The 22,056-nt window shown below is 36.0% G+C and overlaps 1 protein-coding gene across 5 annotated transcripts in view; it reads right to left on the bottom strand.

The window, feature by feature from the left end:
* Positions 1 to 22,056, bottom strand: part of SESTD1 (SEC14 and spectrin domain containing 1) — a 51,594-nt gene that overhangs the window by 7,299 nt on the left and 22,239 nt on the right. For 4 of the 5 annotated variants that reach the window (XM_082284889.1, XM_082284891.1, XM_082284892.1 and 1 more), the window contains 8 exons: positions 14,763 to 14,876; positions 13,165 to 13,262; positions 12,756 to 12,811; positions 10,006 to 10,217; positions 7,194 to 7,316; positions 3,792 to 3,986; positions 3,061 to 3,175; positions 1,766 to 1,925 (listed from right to left, as the gene is read on the bottom strand). In XM_082284889.1, the coding sequence (XP_082141015.1) occupies positions 1,766 to 1,925; positions 3,061 to 3,175; positions 3,792 to 3,986; positions 7,194 to 7,316; positions 10,006 to 10,217; positions 12,756 to 12,811; positions 13,165 to 13,262; positions 14,763 to 14,876 (1,073 nt within the window). The remainder of the gene's footprint in view (positions 1 to 1,765; positions 1,926 to 3,060; positions 3,176 to 3,791; positions 3,987 to 7,193; positions 7,317 to 10,005; positions 10,218 to 12,755; positions 12,812 to 13,164; positions 13,263 to 14,762; positions 14,877 to 22,056) is intronic. The other variant, XM_082284893.1, reaches the window with a different exon arrangement.

Genomic DNA, 22,056 nt, shown 5'->3' with positions numbered 1-22,056 from the left:
ACTGGTTACAAACATAAGCACTTCCAAAGAACAGTTTGTTAGCATGCTGCATTTTGTTACATGTCCTGCAATGCTTACAGAAAGGAAACTGGCTGCTCTAATAATGCAGGAAAATTGCTTATGGGTTCAAAAGCATAAATAAAGCAGCAAAATGCCCCTAAAAAAACCCATTAAAATACATGTGTATGTAAATAACAAGAAACATTCAACAGAACTTAGAAAAAAAATATAATTAGGCCTTGCAAAAAATACTACTACATGCTACTGAGAGATACTTAGTCCTTTTACTTTTTTGTCTTTCATCCAGGCTAAAGAACTTTGTTCAATCATTCACCATCTGAAAGCTGCTTCATACCTTTGTCTGGAAATTTTATTGATGTTTTAGTCCTCTAATTTACTTCCCACAATTCTATAACCCATCTGAGAATAGGGACCAGAATCGTGCAACACAAAACAAAAATGGACTACCAATCTATACAGTGACACAATGACATTCTTCTTTCAGTTTTTTATCCCTTTCCTAACAATTCTTAGCATTCTACTTGCTTTTCCCTGTATGACTGAACACTGAAGCAATTTCTGTAAATTTTGCAATGTTTATTTTTGAGTTCACAGCTGATTCAGAGTCCATTACTGTGTATATAAAGTGCTTCCTTCTCCCATATACACCTCTTTTCTCAGACAGAATTCCAGCTGCCATTTTATTGCACAGTGACACGTCCTCTGTAGCTTTTTGCAGCTGGCTCCCTAAACACAAGTATTGCTTAAATTAATAGGATTCAGAGGGCATACGTAAAACAGTATTTTCTCTAAGCACTACCAAAACACATGGTTTCTTGCATTAAGCTCCCTAAGAAAACAATTTATGAATAGTAGAATTAATTTGTAAAATGGGCAATTTGATGCTCACTAGACCTTGCTGTTGCCTACAGGCACTCTTTTGCTCAGCCAATGCCCTTGAACTTCAGGTCCTGTCTACAGACAGTATTACATTGTCTCAGGGTTTCCAGCAGTAATACTGGCAACAGCATCTAATTCTTTCACACTGATGAGTAGAAAAAAAAAGGAGTACCACAGAATATCCAGTACTACTACATCTTTAATTAAATATAACCAAATTTTGGAGGAAGATGATGATGGCAAAATCCATCCTTCTTATAAATTCAACTCTCTCCAACATTTTTCTCAACTGCAACTTCATCCTCTACACTCCCTAATTTTCCAGAACTCACAAACCCCCACACTTTGAAAACTGGAATCCGTGCCTCCATTTTGTAACCTGAACCCTCCAACACCATCTCATTAGTCTTCCTATCTTCAGGAATGAAAATACCATACTCAAAGGCTAGAGCTTGTGATAAAGAGGATAAATAAGTGTTAATAGGTGATTTTGCACCCGTCACCACTACTGTAGTCATATTATACTTCCATCTGAAACTGCTAATATAAAAGACGCCTCTTGCATATTTTCGTAACTCCATATAAAAGAAATGTATAATTTTTGAGCATTAACAAGCACAGGAAAGCATTCAAACACTCCATCCAGTACCAAAATATAAAAGGTGCCTGTTTTTAGGAACATGCTACAACAGATTAGTCAGGGAAGCTTCTGTCCCATTCAAATATACTACGAATATAAATTAGAGTTTGATTACATCCCTTAACTGAACATAAAACAAAATGGGCTCTTTAAAACAAATTAAATTGTATATAAAGTGACTTGTTAACACACAAAAATCTTAATGACTAGAATTGTTGTTCTTACCTTTGTTTTCTAAGCTGCATATCTTCCATTACTCCTTGGATATGGTCCACATTTTCTTTATTTTCAATGGTCACATCTTTCCCATAGGCCCATGATGCCTGGTTAGATATCTGATCAAGAAGACTTTGACCTTTCTCACGCAAGCCTTGCAAGCCTAAGTCTAATAAGAGAAAGGAAAAAAAAAAGGTCAATGGTTACTCATAAATTTGGTGGTTTTCCTCCATGGAGAGAGATAAAATGCAACAGAATCATACATGGATGAAGACTGGAAGGTGCAAAATGAAAAGGACATTGCTATGTCTTTCACTGCCCTTTCCAACTCAAGTTTGAGTGAGCATTTGTCTATATTAACAAAGAACTAAGGCTTTGATATTTTATGACCTAGCAGATAACAAGAAAGGTAATCAAAGTTGACAGTAAGTCAGTTTTTCAGTATATACATAGCTAATTAATGTCTTTCATCCACATAGTTACACCATTCCTAAAATGCGTAGCACTGCTAAGCAGTTGTAGCCTAATTGTTCTTCCATTGCTGCCAGAAGTTACTGCTTTATAATACACCTGATATGGCTGATACAATTTTCTACACTGAAATTTGCCAACCCTTGGGATCTGCTCTTACATCTTTTATTTGGCAGCTCTACTCTCTGTTTTCCTGAAGGAGTATCTCATTTATGCATCAAACTGTTATATTCCAATCAAAACTACTTCTACCACAAATTATTTTTCTTTGCAGCTCTCTCTTCCACAACTTAATGAACAAGCTGATCACTGTAGATCACTTCCAAATGAAATAATTAATTCCTTATGCTTGACAGTGTAACAACCTTCAACGTGCCATTTATTAACACATGCATTCAAAGCTACTGCAAAACACTCAGTACAAGCATTCTAAAACTGAGTGGATAAAAACTTAATCATCAAGGGGTCAGTTCTAGAGACAAAAAGATCATCTAAACACTATTATCCCAAGACACTAAAGAAAATTAATAGGGGAAAGAAGTTTGTTTACAAATGAAATGCATGATAATGTCATATAACAAATATACATATTAGATGCAAAAAAATTAAAAGAAAACAGTTCCAGATCATTTCCCCAAACAAAATTACTACACAGTAGATGGCACAAGCCAGTCCAAAGTAGCTCAGTGGAGCATTACATAGTGAGGAATCAGAAGTGACAGTATTTTTTCCCCTGCTTTTTTGGTGATTTTTTAAAAGGGATTACTGTTTGTTCCCCCTGTAACGCATTCATTAGAACGTGTGTGTCTCAAATGCAGAAATATCTTGCTTACCAACACTTTTCAATTTCTCTTCCAGTAGTTTTAATGTTTGTTGAATTGATGCTCCATCTGCTGGTGCTACATCCACACACAACATTCCTAGTAAACCATCCAATTGCTGAGACAACTAAAATGTAAGAACAATACAAATGCTGATATTTAAAAAGAAGTTTGAGCTTCAGATGGTTGGGTCTACAATATTCTAAATGTTTGGAAATTCGTCATTTTCAAATTTTTTCTTGCAGCTATAGGAAATGAAAGTCAAGATGAAAGATAAACGACCCATCTGCCTTGTAGAATTCCAAGAGCATACATCCCTAGATGGTGGGAGAGTAGGAAGCCAAGATTCTACTTGTTTTTTTAAGGAGAGTATAGGAAAGGAATATGCCAATTCAAAAAAAGAAACTATGAAAAGTACAGCAAATTCCAGTTCAATTAATGCATATGCCTCTAAATAAAAAGAAAAAAGAGGGGCGAAAAATTAACTATTCAACTAGTAACCTTTTTATTTCAAACACTACTGAAATGTAAGACATATCACACAGTATTTCCCTCCTAAAAAAGGGGGAACCAATTTTCTCAGTGCTCCAATTACAGTAAATTATGACTTACAGCATTTTCCAAGTGACATTATATTTCCCTTTACCTCCTTGGACACTTTTCCAATTTATTCAACATTTACAATACTAAGACACTAATTTATTGACAGACAAGCCTGTGAAAAATTAAAAAGAAACACTTACATCCTGGGCAACACTGTGGAATTCAAGTGCTGCTTGTAACAGGTTCTGCCTGAATTCCAGCTGACTGGCCTGCCTGTAACACACATCACTCAGCTGTTGCTGCAATGCTTTCAATTCCACAAGGTCTTCCTCATCCCCTGCATTTAGAAGAGCTGCTATCTGCTGATTAAGCTCAACATAAACAGCAAACCACTCCTAGAAACACAAGAAGATGAAGAATTAAAAATGCCAAATATAATTTTATTTCTCTTAAATGTCATACATGCAACTGCAGGCTAATAAATAATCAGACTGAAAAAGGAGGTTATTACAGATTGCACTATGACATGTCACAGAGAAAGAAAAAATATTCCTGATTTCAAATCAACTCTCAATAAAGTGCTTAGTACATGTTAATGTATGTGTTGTAGTACAAAAAAATTACTGTAGAAAGATGAGAAAAGTACAAGGCATGGCTCCTAGTCCCAGCACAAACTTCCACCAAAAGAGGAATTCCACCATTTTTAAACAAAATTCTAGTGTTTAAATGGCTGTAGTGGTCTACTGAAATAAAAGACCTTTTGCCAAGTGATCAGCTATTATAAAAAGCTGTTCACAGGACTATCCAGGTGTTACTTTCAGTGACATGATTGAAACTAGCAATAATTTCCTTAAAATATTTAGAAAAAATACTGCTGTTGACAAAGTGGAATTAATCTCTATCTTCTGAATAAAAGAGTGTCCATGCTCAGAAACTTCAAAATTATCCTTGTTTCTTATTTAAGGAAAGCTTTATACTATTCAAGTCAAAATGTGTAGATTTGGTTTTCAGATGGCTTAATTACTGAACACATATGTAAGAGTTAGTTGTCTTGTCCTGGTGGTGTATTTGCAGAGGAAAATAGTTCAAATATTTAACAATTTGGGGAGCTTTAAAAACAGCTTGATACATCCAGATCACATTCACATCCTGCATGTCTGAGATGCCTGTAAAGCAAAATGTGTTTGCTCAACAGCTCTAATTTTGACCTTGAAGTGTCCTCTGCATTTCTATGGACTAGCACCATCTATTGGCCTACAATATTTGATTTAATTTGTATTCTTATCTCGCTCCGATTGGGATGTTTAGAATTTTGTAAATTATGTCTTTGGCTTTTGCATCATTTATTTACAAATCATGCAAACCGGAGTATAAATATCCATATTCTGATTTTTTTTTCTTTTTACCCAAAGCTGCCTCTACCATCTGCTCACAGAAAAAAAAGAGAGTATGAAAAGAGCAAGGAGGGGAAAAAAGAGAAAGTAATGAAAAAGTTAAATTAGCAATCAGTCAAACATTTAAGAGCAGAATAAACCTCTCATCTGTCCCAAAAGGGGTAACTATGATGACATAATGTGAAAACATCTTCCACTGTGACACATGTACTAAAGATACAGAGATTCAGCACAATCAGTTCACAGAAATAACTCTTTGACACTGAACATACAAATCAAGCTGAGTGTGACAAATCAACTATAATATGAGAAGTCAAAAAAACTTTAGATTAATAATGTTTAGGGGTTTGGTTGGTGTTTTTATTTTTAGCATTAGAGTAAGTAAGAGTTGTAGTAATTTATTTTGATCACGCTATCAGTAAAATTAAGACACCAGCAAACCAGGTATAAAAAGTGTGTTTCTGACCTTTTCCATGGGAGAACTTAGGGACAGCTGTATGTAACAGCTCAAACCCATGGAGAAAAGCCCTGCTCAAAAACAATAGTTCTAGTGTATTGCTTGTGAATGAAACTATCAGCAAATGAAACCCCTCCAAAAAACCCAACCACCCTCTCCCCACAAAAACCCAAACAAAAACGTATCCTATGGAAATTAGTTTTTCACTTCAGAGCAAATTGAAGCAAAAAAAGTATCTTCAAAACAAATTAAACATTTTTGCAAGTCTCTTCAAAATACTATAATCAACATAAACAGAAGGTGATGAAAGAGAGCAAGCATATGAACTGTCAATTCAATTATTAGGAGAGAAAAAAGAGGAAAACAATGAAAGAGGAGCCATACACTAAAAATCAAAGAAAAACGTAAAGCACATTTTTCTAGTGCTGTTGCCATAAAATGGTTTTAATCTCTAATCAGGCATCTAAGGTAGGGCAGCGGTCTTCCAATTACTTCCTTTTGGTACAAAATAGTCAGAAAAAATGTATTTTATTTCTGTAGACTCCTGCCAGCACCTGAGAACCAAGCTGTGTTCCATGCTGCCAGTGCTTTAGCACACTGTAAGGCAGCCTGAAAACTTCAGTGGGAATTCAATGACTGCATTTAGTCCCAGCTAAATCACAGTTCTCTGTTATAGATATCCAAGTGAAAACAAAGTATGTTCAGTCTTGTTTTCTCTTTTCAGTTTGAAATACCGATATAACTAAAAGACACTCAAATTTATTTTTGTCAGTGAAGTAGGTAGTCTAGGGTGTTTGTGGGTTTCTTTTTTTTCCTTCCAATTAGGACTTCAACTGCAAGATGTTTTACACTTCAGAAGGTATTGGCTTCCACACTGCGTGAAGAGCTCAAAGCAACAACAAGAGAGGAGATGGGATTTACTTAACCAAACACAGACATCTACACTGCTGCATCTAGCAAGGAAACCACTGTTGTCTAGGGTGCTGTGTTTCTCAGACTAAAGGTTTGGGTTTTTTTTCCCCCCTAAATTGCATCTGAAAAACTATAACCCAGTGACTACTTGTGTTGCCATGACTGTAAAGGGAACTTAGGAAAAGTGGACAGAATTGCCAGTGTCTACATCAAGGAAAGTCAGAAAAGGTGAACAGCACTGTGAGCAAAACTCCCTTTGGGAGCACTAAATATTCATAACCTAATTATAGTTAATCATCTGATGGAAAGACAAAATTCTACTGAAGCTTAGGAAGTATTCAAAATTAGAAGCAAAGGCATCAAGTTAGTGTAGTTACAAAACAGCATCCTCATGATTTCATTATGAACATAAAGTATATCTAAACTCTTGATCAATGAAAGTCTTAAGCCAGTTTCAGCTACTGCTAAGTGTAGTCTAATAAAGAAAAATATTAAATTAGTCACCTGAGAAGTGCAGGACTTCTCAGACATTTTGGCAGGGAAGAAAAAGTAAATTTATTCCTTCTACTCAACAAGAAAATTTAAGAGCTGCTGTAACATACTAAACCCAAGAAATATCACAAATAGAAATCAGTATTTTTCTACAATGGAAAAAAAAATTAATAACATGCAAATACAATGACTATATTAGTCCTATAACTGCTTGGGCAATTTCCTCTGTAACCCATAACATCATTCAGTATGCAAAATTCCTAGATACTCATAACCAAAATACATTGCTCATAACTGCATATATTTAGAATTCTTTTGATACTTGAAAAGAGTAAGGGAAATCTCACACTGTGCTGACTCTCAATCTCTTCATGTTTCTGTTGCAAAGCTTGCGAAGCTCTAATGGAATCTCCTATTCCCCACTGGGTTCTTAGCTGTTCTGATCCAGGACCTTCAAGCCAGTTGACTACCTGTCAGTAAGATAAAGATGATTTTAAAAAAGTAGCAAATCAATTATATAAAAACTAGTATAGACAGAATTTTGTAAACAAGCAGAAATAAAAATAAGCATATGTTTTTTAAAAAAACAGATCTTTTTCAGCTCTGTAGAAGTCTTCTTGTTGAATCCATTCAACTCTTCAAAGTTTTAAGTAGAAAATACTTTTCATTAACCTTAGCCTGTCAGCTCCATGAAAACAGGTCTCAGCTACAACAAGATTTTTCATATAGACACTTGTCATTTCATATCCCTTGTCAATAAAAGAGCTCAAAACACAATGATAATGGACCTCTTGTGTTCAAACCAGAATTTTTTTTGCCCAAGTGATTATGATGCACAGCTGTATTCAACCTCACACCTGAGAGCTTTCTCCTTTTTTTGCTGAATATACTAACACTCACGTACTACACACCAACTTGGTCTATTCAAATAACAAACCTGTTACAGAGTTTTTGTGGCCACATCTCATGGAATTTGTCTTTGCAGGGTCACAGCAATACAACTTTGGACTATAGTATTTTATTTCTTCTATTATTATTATTTTGAAACTATTTTTTTAAATGTAAAGCAAAGCAGAATATCTCAAATTTTGGTTTCCTTACACAAATTTGAATTATAAGATGGTATCTATGGAAAAATTTCCTGACAAATTTTTAAATATCTGGAAGACAGAGATAGCTGCGATGAAACCAAGTGCAAAAGTCACTTACTGCTGGAGTCCTGAAGTAAGGAAATGCAGGAATACCTCCAGATTCTGAACTTAATAAAAAAGCATAGGAAGCCAGCTTCCTCTCTTTCATGTGACTTTTGTTTAAACACTGATCACAAAACAGCTTCACACAGATTTTCAGAAAACATAATGCAATACACAATGTAACCCCATAACCATGAAGACAAATGAAACAGGGACTAATTGGACCATTTTCCTAGTGCTGCTAGACTGCACTGCAACAGTAATCAAGAATAATTATTGCTACAGAAGGCTATTCAATTCACTCCATCTTTGAGTCATTATGTGTCTGCCTTCCCACTGCCCTTTTTTGCCCCATGGGAAGCATTGTTTCAAAGCATGTATTTGCTGCTCCAAAAGCATCCTGAGTCTTCCTTGCTTTTATAATTTCTAGGACAAATTAAGACCCTACAGTTGCAGGTCCTTTTTGTTTAAAGAGAAACTTCCTGTTGTGCTCAGCACCTCTGCACAGCTGTTACAGGTTAAATATGGAATTGACCTAGAAGTGAAGGGACCCGGATGTCCCCCTCTAAGGTCAGAGTGGCCTGGAAAACTTACACATGGAAATGACAGTTCTCATGCAAGTCTGAAACAGAGTACAAGGCTACTGCTTAGCAGTTGCCCCCTCTGGGGCAACTTCATAAAACTGATTAGTTTGGTAAAAAAGCAAAACACATTTTTCCTGTGTACTGAAACTCAGTTCACTTGCCAGGTAACATCTGTAGTGTACACAGAGCAAACAAGTAACTATTTCTACTACAAATATTGCAAAATGAGGCTGAGTAATGGTAAACAATTCTATTGAAATGCATTAACAATGTCAGTCTGCCAAAGTGAAATATAAATCACATCTTGTTCAACCACTAAAACTTAAACATGGGAAAAAGAATCTCACCCGATTATACCCACAGCTGTGCTGATATGTTCTGAACAGGATTATATTAATCTCTCATGTATGTTTAACATTCCCAGCTCAATATACCAATAGATCACATCTGCTTTTTAGATTTTTTGCAGTAATTGAATTATTATAGAAATTAATATTATCTCCTCAGTAGATTTCTATTTTCACTGCTAGACATCACAAAATTGATTAGTTTTTATTTTTACCCACATCTACAACGCTGCAAAGTGCAAGTACTTGACTTGCGCTCCGCATGCACTAGAAATGCCAATGTTGCAAGGTTAAAAGTAATTATCTATTCCATTTTCTGCATATTCAAACTATACAGAATCTTAAAACTATACAAATCTCATTTCAAGTGATAAACACAAGAAGAATAAATTAATTCCATTTCCTTGATTTTCTCTACTGAGACTCTGCTGAGAAAATGTTGAAAGTACTAACTACATGCCTGCTTCCAAAGGACCAAACCAATTCATCATGACCTTTAACATGCAATTGATTAGGAAGTTTATACTCATTCTTGTCAGGGTATCCTTGAAATACAGAGTTGAAGCACTTTAGCTCAGGTTAAGCCCTCAAGCATCACACAAACATAGGAATAAATAATGGCTTATCTTCAGTAATAAGAACTTTAAATGACATGGGCAGGGGAAGGTTTTCCACTCTCAAGCAAAGCTGACTCTCAGACAAAGGTATCTCACTTGTGAATGTTCCTCTCTCTGCCAGCAGGGCAGGCATTTGCGCCTCCAACAACGCAGCCATGCACTGCGGCAGTGCGCAGCAAAGGGACAGCCCCAGGGCAAGAGAGCACATTTAGAACAACCTCCACACATCAGAACAGCCTTTGGAAAGTCACTGTGGCAGCCACAATGTGAAGCACTGAGTAAAACTAGCATGCTGACATTTGTGGACTGATGGGAGGCGTGACGGTCTCCCCTCCGAGTTTTAGTTTGCAGAAAGCACAGGCTGGGGCCGGAGCTCAAAGCTCTGCCTCGGAGCATTCAAGAACAACTCCGAGCTTACCTGCATTACCTTCTGCTGAATCTCCTCTAGCTGCGTGCGTTTGCTTCGCTGCCTGCAAACTTCCTGGTAGCGGGTGTACTGCTCTCTGAGGGAGTCCAACAGCTTCATGACCTGTGGCTGAGCCAGCAGCTCATCATCCATGGGAGACCAGGAGACCCCTCCATCGGATCCATTGAATCGACGCTGTTGTAACTCCGAGAGTAACTCATGACCTTTAAGAATACATATAATGATGCGGTTAATCTAGATTCAAAGACTAAAACCACAAGAATTAGTAGTAAGATTGTCTGCTTTTAAACCATCAATGGTGCATTTTTGCAGCTAGTGATCTTTCATGCATCGCACACATTTAATGATACAATTTCATGCAGAGCTCTGGTCACAGTTTGTGGGGCTGGATCAGTCATAAAAGAGAAGAAAAGAAACGTGGTATATTTCAGATATATAGAAGAGATACTGTGACTAACATTCAAATTGACAATAGCATTGATTAATGTAAAGAAAATGGAAAAGCACAATCCTGAGTCTTAAAAAACTCTGAAATATTCTGATTTAGTTCAAAATGGTAAGTAGCATCCTAAGTATTTCTCTCAAGCAATTCATGTTCTTATATTGAATGGATGCTCTGGAGGCACTAAAAACCTGACTATATAATTCCTCAGTTGTCTTTCAGGATTTTTATAGCAAGTACAACACTTTCATAGGGAGTGTGAAGCTGAATACTATTTTTTTCAGTATTTTGTTCTCACTTGTCTTGCCTTTTTTTCGTGCTCTTACGCATCATATCAGGGTACAGACTCTCTAGAGTGCAGTGACTTTCATATTCACAAAAATAGTATGTTTTGACTATTTAAGCTTCTGCTTAAACTGTTTGAAAAATGTTATTGTTTTGTTAAAGTTCTCGGGATGTAAACACCATACTACAAGTAAACCCAGATCATCAACTTGTTCCTCAAAAGCTCATTGAAAAAGTTAAAACAGTGTTGGGTCATTAAAGAGATGTGGGCATGAAAGTGAAAATGTGCCAGCTGGAGATCATCAGTTCTGCAGGTCTTAAAACAGTAACATGGCAGTTCACTGAAAGAATAAAGAAAACTACTACTTAAGTAATGGTAATACCTCAAGAAAAATGCAGAAACAGAAGAAGACTAAGTTCAACTGGTATTACTGAGACATTCAAAATGTCAAGGGCTTTGGAGATTGCAGCAAACAAGTTTAAATTACTCAGCATATATTACTGTGAAATGAAAATGTCTTAAGAATTCAAACACATTTGCCATACTATAGAACAAACATCTTGGATTTCATCTTTTGTAACCCGAAACAGATATGCACAGATAGCTGCAGAGCAAACAGGCTTAAAGACTTTTACAAGCTTGTTCTACTGGGGTAATTTTGAAATTTTACTGTACTGTTTCAGCAGCAAAGGATTACCATTTTTCCATGTACAAGCATTTTTTTGAACTAAGTTCTTATCAAATTCTAAGAACTATATATATGGATTTGAAGCTTGCGAAAAGAACAGTACTTGTAGTTATGGAAGACAGAAGCCTTTTATCTAAACCCTCAGTTTGTTCATATCTATCCTTAGGAGATGAAAATTTAATTGGGGAGAGTTTAATTTTTCTTTTTCTCAGCCTTTCAATACAGTGACTCCAACAGAGAAAGGTTGCCTCTTAAAAGTCCCATGATTTAATCACAGAATATGCTGAGTTGGAAAGGAGCCACAATGATCATCCAGTCCCATGGAAGTTAGGAAACTATATAACACCAAAAAAAATTCATTACACCATAAATAAGAAAACAGAGAATGCATATAAACTAATGGGCTAAGGAGCCATCTGTTTACACAAAACGGAAGTGTTGTTTTGTCCAAAAATCATATTATTAGACAAGGACACACAATTAGGCTAAAATTTAGTGATGTTGTCTACAGACACTTCAGATTTTAAAAACTTCAAAAGACCAGAGTATGAAACTATCGCTTCACATTTTAGCTCAAACCAGTATTATGCCACATCTAGATAAGCTAAAATTTCACATAGAGGGCACGTAAAGCCAGTTGCTCTCTGTGACAAGTATTATATGTGATCCACAGATTAGTTTATGAGAGGCTACAAGGTAAAAATTCTAAGCACTCGGACTCTGATCACCACCTAACACTATGCATTACTTCTTATTCCACAAAGGCACTAACTTAAAAAAAAAATTCCAGTCCAAATCAATGCACTATTATAATTTATTGTCAATGGGAAATTCACCTTAAACCCAACATTTTGAACAATCCCAAATCATTTAATGCTGAATGAAGAGTCCAAGAAGAGAAGTATGCTTCACTTTTCTGACAAATGACCAGCTCAGAACCAGACTAATGCAAATTGTCAGAATTGTGCAGGAAAATGCCTTCTGTATTGTAACCATTTGGTGGCTACTGAGATAAATCCATTCTATAAGGCAAATATATTGACATCAGCCAGAAATAAAGCATTCCCAAAATTAAACATAATAGTTACGGTAATATTGTAAAGATGTTAGTAGGATTATGAAAATACATATTTAAAAAGACATGTTTGGAGTTCTTCAATTTCTTAGCTTCACTTCTTTTAACCCAAAGATTACAGTATTTGATAAGCTTGTTACATTGTGAAGACAGGTAAGATAACAACTGTGCCCTCTGTGCTTTTACCTGGGGCCTAAAATGAATGATGTCACTTTACTAACCAACATTCTAATTTTTTGACTTACTATACCTGTCTGCAATACCGTCTCAGGATCAACTGATGGAAGGAAGTTCAAATCTATTGATCTTGAAAAAAATAACAAACACATTATTAAAATTTGTATTACAGTAGCACTAAAAACTTCAGCTAAGCCTAGAACTACCTAACGGTGTTAAAAGACTAAAGTTTTTTTTTCACTTAGTGAAGTCCTTACTTTTTCAACTCATTGAATCAAAACACAAGTGAAGGTGCATGTAATCACTTAAATGAGCATCCATCTACATACATGCTCATGTATTTTGTAGTCTACACTATAAATGTTTAGAATTTCTTTACACATTTCAAAGTATTTAAGGTGTATCATTTTTCAGTATTTTTTTGGAATTCAAATGAAATTCTATCATCCAAAAGCATTGATTTCAAAAAGTGAATCACACACCTCTCTCGCTCTTGTTGAGTTCCTTTATCACTTCCATTGTTAATTAGGGCAAGCTCATCCAGTAAAGATGTTGATTCTTTCGTGAACTTTTCAAATACCTAAATAAGAAGAAGGTTTTAATTTAAAAAACGAAAATTTTAGGTATCTGTATTTGAAGGCATCAGTGCAAATTCATCCAGTAGTTCCATTAGTATACTTCAGTCTCTACACAGTGTAATTATTACCCAACGTTCAGATGGTAGGGAGGAAACAACAGAAAATACAAAATTTTGTTAGGGAACACTTAAGAGCACTAAGATTCCTTAGGCAGATAGTAAGTATTACACTGAATAAAATGAATACTGAAAAAAAAAAAAATCGAGATTTCTGCAAAACCTTTAAGTTCTTATGGACATATTTCTTCTACATCTTCATTTAAGCCTTTAATAATGCTAGAGAATCAAGGCATGCTGCACAACTACCAGACAGCTTACTTGAAATGATTAAAATAATCAATTTTGTGAAGATTCCAGCTTCTAATCACTATTAAAATGGACTATATTGTAATGAATAACTAAACTAAAATAAAAATGTATTATATTATACAGAAAGATTATATAAAAAGAAATATCCTCATCAGTTTCTTTGAACTCAGGGGCTTCCGATCTCAGACAACAATGCCTGTACAGTCAAGACAACGAGCACTGTTCAGACAGTTCCTCTGTATCTGACTTCTGAGGGTTGGTTTTGCTTTTTAACAGAAGTGAGAACAACTGGGTGCCTTATGTGACATGCACAGTAACTTTCAGGCCTTTTTGCTGTTATTAAATTATTAATCAGTAGCCTGCCAATGAACTTTCCTTAACTTATCTAGGACTATGTAAAATTTCAGGGGAAGGCAGGTGCAGTTGCAATACACCTGGAGATCCCACCTGAAGATCCTAGATGGAGACACACATGTTAAGAACAGATTACACAGGAAGGGAACACGCTGTGTCAATGAAGATTAAATATTGTTTTGAAAATTCTATTCAAATAACTGAAAAGCAAGTATCAGTGAAAAAAAGATTAAGAACATTCTGGAGAGCTATGCACACAAACAGTTGTTAAACAATTTGTGCTGATTAATAACTAATTGGTGTAGTTGCTCCCAGACATTTACTGTTTCACAGTCTACTGGGGAAACTGCACTGACAGAAGTTTTGGTGTAGGACAGCTTAAAGCCTAACTCTTAGTCCACAGGAACCAAGACCTAAGAAATAACCCAGGAGGATCTGTAGAGTCCAAGTATTTTTTCTTTGTTTTGGTCTTCTCCTACAGCAGCCAATTTCCCTTTATAGAGACTATGTATGGTAATACACTCAGGCTCTTCTAGAGTTAGTGTTACTAGAAGAGCTTCATTTAGGAACTGGTTTGTTCAACAAACTGATTAAATGAGCTTTATCATGCCTTGAGTAAATGCAGTATTACTTATCACAAGACTATTCATGTAAACAAACTGCACTACTACACATGTGACCATTTCCTATATGCTTTGTAGTTCCTACACAAATAAAAATTTCAGGGCTCAAGAAGGAGACATTAAAAAACCCCCAAACCCCAAAATACAGATAACTAACCAGCCTCTTATTCAACCAATCCATGTGATCATAGGTGAGAGTTCCTCCAAAATCTTCTGTTAGTTGGCATGGCTCTATATATCGCGTCAGCTTGTTAGCAGATACTAAAATAACCTGCAACAATAAAATAGATAACTTGTAGATAATGCTTCTATTTTCCTTAAGTATCTGAGAAACGTGTCTAAGGATACTGAGCAGATCTTTCTGTGATTCAGATTTTTCTGCTAAATGTTTAAGTGAAATATGGCTGCTGGCGATTAATGTGAGCCTAAACGAGACAGGTAGCTCTGAGACGCAGTGTGTATCTCATGCAAAGTCCTGTAAGAGCATCATCTCTACCACCTTGTGTATTTACAATGGGAAAAAGAAATGTGTTTCCTGGATATCTGTTTTCCTGCTGGGAACTGATGCTTTGTGACTAAGTCATATACCACATGATCTATTTCTAGTGAATATGGTAGAAGGCTATCATACTGCAACGCACACAGTACTTTTACCACTTTCTGGCAATACTTTCAGTCCCAGAGGTGATTTTATGCCATAAAATTAAAGTGCCTGCATTTACTGTGCAAATATGCTCAGCAAAAGTTGGATCAACCATACTCTTTCCATAAGTAGTCAAAAAGTCAAATCTTAGTATGCTTAAAAGCCTGAGTCATTCACCCAGGAGACAAATCTAGCTCATCAGCTACATCAGGGAATACAGGAAAACACATGTTCACTGCTAGGTGGAAAACTAAATTCTGCATTCTAGAGGCTCCTGAATGACCCTTATTCATATAAGCCTAAACCAAAAGCTGGCAGCCCAGCTTGCTTCAATGCCTGATATGCTAAGCCTGGAATAACCCCTGTGGAAAAAAAACCCAAAACCAACCTCTCTATGGAAGCATACATATTGGCAATATATAGCCAGAAATAAAAAAGAAAAAAAAAAAAAAGGAAAGACAATTTCCATGGCCCATGAAATCATTCACATACTCTTGCAAGGCACAAGAGTATGTGGAAAGAGCTAACTGGAAAGAGCCTTCTATTCCAGCTCCATTTTCACACAGATACTGAAACCAAAGAATTCAGAGCAGCTCCAAACAAACAGTCTATTATTGCAGAGGAAAACCTTTCAGCAACATCCAAATATACACTGTTGTCCTGTACTCTTAATGGTACATAGCTGCTGTAAATGGAATTGGCTAGTAGCTTCTTTAAGTAATGCCAGTAATCAGCCCAAACCCTAGATGATTCTAGGTCCAAGAAAAAAGAAAAAAAAACCCCTTTGTTCTTCCTTCTTTTGGCACACTTTATGGGTAATTTTTAACATTCATCTCTATGAGTTCATAAAAAAAGGAGAAAATTAATTTTGGTATGGACATTTTGGTATGGGAACTAAAGGAAACAGGGCAGCTGGTTCTCATTACTGAAATACAAGTTCTAAAAAGACCCAAATAGCCTGACAAAATAGACAGACTGTATTGAGACCACTTATTTCAGATTTGTGTTTAACTGAGATCCTTCAGGAAAGAGAGTGAGCATGGAATAGCCCTTGTAAACTTGCACTAGAGAGATGTTTTTAGAAAAAAAAAAAATCTCCTGAAAAAGCAAAACCTGCACAAAAAAATATTTTAGCCATATGAGAAAATAATCCTCTGACAAAAAAGAAACACCTAAAAAAAGAGATTTGGTCAAAACCAAAATTTTTTACATCTTATTAGAAAAATTTTGAAAAACAAAACCTTCCACCTCATTAATGAGCCTTGCTGGAACTTAAGGCATTACTCCCAAACCTATCCATTCTCTAGGTTTCTGATTGAAAAAACACTTCTTTCTTGAACTGTTTATTGACTGTTCACATGGCTAGCTGCTAAAATCCTCTCTGAACTTTTCAAAACATAAACATAAATTTGAAATTTTGACTAGGTTGTGACAGAAATGAAGGTTCCTGAACAGGAACAGAATTTATCACCTGCTCTAAACCTGAACTAGTGGCATACATCCTCTGTATGCTTTAAATTAGTAAATTAGCTTTGATATTTTCTAGGTGTCAAAAGCTCAGTTTGCCTCTCTGAAGCTTCAGAAATAATGTTTTAATCAGCTACTACAGATTGATAGTCCATAAGTACACAGACCAAGAGCCAAAGAAGAAAAAAATGTTGCAAAATGCAATGTGCACAGCGAAAAGACACTTCTCTTTTAAAGATATTAATTCTACTTCAAGCTCAGCAAACTTCTGCTGTCAAGATTCCCAAAATGTTTCAAAATCCAATCACAGTAATTGTCTTTGACCTCCTGTAAAAATAAATGTCAAACTACCAGATCCTAAAAAAAGGTGTCCCTTATGAATTAGCGTTTCACCTTTGCCTTTGAATTTCATCCTTCAACGTATTACCACAGGCAAAGATAATTTACAGCTGTAAATATAGAAAGAACCCCATTTGCTTGTAACTGAAATGATTTTTTGCTTTTCTTTTTTTTCCAAGTCGAACTATGTTGATTCCAGAAAAAGGGAAAAAAAACCCAGATTTCTTAATCCAAAGTAAAACAGCAGATTATAGCTGGATGTTAAAATGAACAGCTTAAATTTCCCAAGGGAGAAACAAATAGATCTGAACAGATGGTAAAACAAACAAACAAACAAAAGCATAAATTATTGAATCCTTTAATCTTTGCTTCCCTTCTTACTTGATCCACCCACTCCTGACAAGAGGGACAGCTAATAAGCTGACAGTGGTAGTAGGTTTCAAACATGTCCTATTTGCTACTGACCAGAGTCATGGACTTATCATCTGAACTCAGTTCTTTTTAAAACCTGGAAAAGTGGTAGCAGCTCTCATCCTTGCTCTACTCTAGTCAGTAAACTTGCTCTGTACAATACTGGTCTGCTAAAACATTGTGGAAGCCTTTAAAGAAATAACTCAGAACAGTGCTTTGGGAAAGGCAGAAGTGCTGTATTTTATACTAAATTCAAAACAACCTTTGTAAGAACTGTCGAGCAAAAGTAGAAAGACAAAGCTAAAAACATGGACTGCAAAGTCTTGTGCCTTAAGTGCAACATTCTGTTTCTCAGGAGCAAAAATACATGATTTTGACCCATGCAACATGTATCTCTTGTAATAAAAAAGCTTTAAATACTGTTTGCAGTAAGCTGACCTCTCTATGTCATTTGCTGTTTTCTGCAATTTTCATTGATCATCTATGAGGAGATAAAGGCAGATGTCAAGATGAGAGAGGAATTCTAGATATTCAACGGGACATGTAAAAGTGCCCCCAAAATGCTAAATATATCCATCTGAACTTTTCTTCTTTCTTGAGGGAAGAAATGAAAAAGTTCTTTAATACAAATGTCACAGAGTCAAACCCAGGAGCTACTTGAAAATCGGATGGTGTAAAATTTCAGTAACAAAGAGGTTTTTTCTGAAGTGTGTAATATCAGAGCAGCCACACTACTAAATCTGAGAAGGAGTAGCTACTTTCCAAAAGAGAACAATCTACTTGTCTCTTGAGAATATATAATTTAAACAAGTGTAATCTAAATATGATCTTCATTGCCACAGAACTGTAAAGCAAAGGCTACCTCTTCCTGAGGAGAGTAATCCTACTTTTTGATGCTAAATACTATTTCAATCCCTTTTTTGAAACACTATTTGATTAAACACTGAGTAGCATAGGATGTTATTCGTTTAATACGGAACACTAATCTAAACAAAAATCCTTTTCTTTAACATTACACCAAGAAACACAAGTTAAATATTTATCTGGCCAGTGCCATAGAAATCTGTCATACTAGAAACCCAAGAGCAGCTGGCAGAACCCAGATAAACACAAAATGAACTGTCGGCTCCACTGCCAGGAACGGCCTCCTTCACTTGTGGTTTTACCCACTAGCTCACTTTACCCTCACCCTCCAGGGCACACAGTAATTAGCACACTCTCATTTTTACATCCCAGAGAAAAGAAAATAGGCAAAGATTCTGGTATTTTTCAACACACTCTCTTTTTGGACAGAATTCAGGATGCGACATAAACGCAAGCTTACATGCTCCAGCTCCACAAAGATGGTTCCCTGATTTGTCCAAGAACCCATTGCCTTCCATGGTAAAATAGCAAGAGATGCACGCAGATGAAAAGAGAGATGCAGTTTGTGTTGGTTTAACACAGCCTGGTTTTTAGTGGGGGCAGGAGATAAACTGCTCAAAACTTCTATGTCTGTCAGAGAGAGATGACCCTTGCCTTTAGAGATAGAGGAAGAGAGCCTTCACTTCCAAACTAGAACAGCTCATCCTTAAAAGACTAAACCCCATGAAGTAAAATGACCCACGCTGGGCAGTTGTGGGAAAACTGCTTGACCCGTGGGAGGGACTCACGCTATAGCAAGTTCGGGCGGGACTGCTGCTTGTGGAGGTTAAAACCACACTAGAAATGTTCACAGAGAACTACCTTCCGTGGGAAGGATCCCATGGCACAGCATAAGAAACTCTTTTCCTTAAGCATACTGAAGAAAGATTTTTAAGAAGTGAAATACTGACCAAAACCCCATGTTTTCTTTCCTTGCACGGTCATTGGAAAGAGGGAGGGACTGGGAAAGAAAGGTGTTCAGAAAGTTCACTTTGGTTCTCATTACCCTTTTTACTTTTAATAATAAATCTTCTTTATACTGTCGAAGTTTTGAACCTGTTTTTCCTTCAAGTGTTTTTTTTTTTTTTTCAATAATCCTTATCTCAACTCATGAAAATGAAGTATCAATTTCCCCTCCTCTGCTTAGCTATAGCACAGGAAAATGAGTAAATAGTTTTTCATGGGTGCCTGGCCATTAGCCAGCATCAAACCCCAAAACAGTTAAATAAACAATTTAAACTGGAACTCCTATATGCCTTTTTAGGAAAGTCCATGAAAGCTGCAAATTCTGGTGCCTCAGTCTTAAAACACTGAACTGAAAATGGACAAAAATTAGGTGCTTCCTACAAAGTGTTAGTCATTCTTTATTCTCTGGAGCAATACTCTGCTTATTAGCATCATTCTTAAAAGGTAAATTAGAGACTTGAAATTTTCCAGAGCAGATGCTGCAGATGAATGATCATAAGAAATTTCTGACACTGTTACTAGAGTTAGAGCTGTCAGCTGCTACAGTAAAAGTGTGAAGCATTTAGAACTACTCAGACTTTGGACTTCAGGATTACAAAGATCCTTCTGCTATACACTCCAATTTTTTCAACTAATTCCTAGTAGTTTAAAGCCTGGTTTTTCCTTTCTCTTTTGCCTTATTTTTATTTTATAAATGCACTTGATTTCTTATCGCCAAATCATAAGTGAACTTTCTAAAATTTTGCTCCCTGATTTCTGCAAGGATAAGAACAGCAAGCACATCCTCTTCTTTCCTGCTCCTGACAAACTGATTTTCAAAGTAGTAATCTAATACCTAAATCAGGCTCAGAGATTATTTTTCCTCTAAGCTCCTTAAATGAATGGCATGTATGAAATAACCCCACTAACCTATAGGCAATTTTGCATTGTGTACAAATTTGTACATTTCTTCTATTTTTATGGTATTTTTTTCTTCCAGTTATGCTCATTGTCCTCATATGAAAAGCTCATGCTCAAATACAACACATATCTACTAAAAGAGTGATCAGTTTCACAACACTATGTAGAGTATATTAATAAAAAGCAAAAAGCAACACCTCTCACCTCTCTAAAACACAGAACTTTTTATACTCAAATCCTGCCCTTCAATCTTTTAAAACATTAACATTATTAAGTATTATGGTGTCATATACGCAACATTTCAGCTGAAAGACAGCTTTGTAACAATTAAGACAACTCTCCTCTTATGAAGCATTGCACAGGACCAGATAAAACTGCTTCAATTAACACATGAACTGGTTGCTAATAAGGGAGGAATAAAGTTACAGAAGAAAGTTCTGCTGGAGGACAAATGGGAGTTGTCCTGAGGCAGGTCCAAAACCAACACTAACCAGAAATAAACACACGAACTTTTACTCAGCTGAATCAGCCCACCTCTTTGTACTTATCCACCCAGTACTGTTTGATCTCAGTGCCCACATTTACTTTCAATGCTTTGCAACTCATCATCACCACATCACACTCTGAAGCAGAGGATCTCTGCCTTTGAACAGAAAGGAAGACACTGTGATTAATGGCTTCATATGGTAATATTAAGCAAGGTATTAAGAACAGATCAGGTAGCAGGAAATAGGAGGTAGATTCAATGCCCCATTAGAAATCACAGTTACACAGCATTTACTTCAAATAAAATGAGATTACACCCAAGTGATTAAAAAGATTTCATATTTTCATTAAAGTTCTTAGTTCATAATCATTTCACTGGTGCAAAACCAATCCTGAATTTTGCTAATAGTTACAGAAATCTAACCTGTGATCCAAAACATTATTTGGGTGTAGCTTGTTTTTAGTGCCAGTAATGCAAAACTATGCAGCTGTAGATTTGTGCATGAGTTGGAGCCTTCCATAGCCTTATCAGTGGTCTGCACTCGTATTTGGAATAGAGGAAAGACACACTACTGTCTCTGACACAAATATTTGCAGGGCAGAGAAGGTGGGTCATTTTTACTGAAACAGTTTTCCTGACTGCAACCAAGTAACAGAAACCAAAAGGTTTAGTTACATAATTCCCGTGGTCTATGCCAAAAATGCCAACATGATTACTGGCACAGAACATACTTCATAAAATTACTAAATTAAAGGATTATCATTTAATGACAGCCAAACCTTAAAGTGAAATAAATAATCCTTTTATTATCACAGTCATGTAAAATTATCCCTGCATTGTTGACATATTTTCTGTAGGTTTTCTGCTTATTTGTCTAACAATACATTCTGAGTCATGTTAAAGAAAAACACAAGAAAAATCTTCTAGAGGACTAACTTCCAAACTAGCAGTACCATCATATATACACTAACAACTTCTATATAACATACTTTTATACTGCAACTGGAAAGACTTCCTGAACTTACCCAAGCACTTTATTTACAGATGTGTAGATGGGAAGAGAGAGCCTAAATCACACAGTAGGACTTCTAAAGAGGGGCTTTACCTTTATTACTGCTGCTCTCTGGACTCTTGACATTTACCTTCCGTTGTGAAAGATCCGTGTGAAACTGAACATTGCAAACTTAAGCCACTTTCTAACCAGCAGCTCTTAAATCATATTTTTGAGTACAGATGGTTAGTTCAGAGGCTTTTCAAATTCTCTTGGATGTGGCTCCAAACAATAGGCTAGTTTATACAAGTGGGCACCACCACACTCATGTTTTTGATTAAAGA

The sequence above is a fragment of the Coloeus monedula genome (genome assembly GCF_965178545.1).
Source record: "Coloeus monedula genome assembly, chromosome: 7".
NCBI classification, from domain to species: Eukaryota; Metazoa; Chordata; class Aves; order Passeriformes; family Corvidae; genus Coloeus; species Coloeus monedula.
This window is presented reverse-complemented; position numbering and strand designations above follow the sequence as displayed.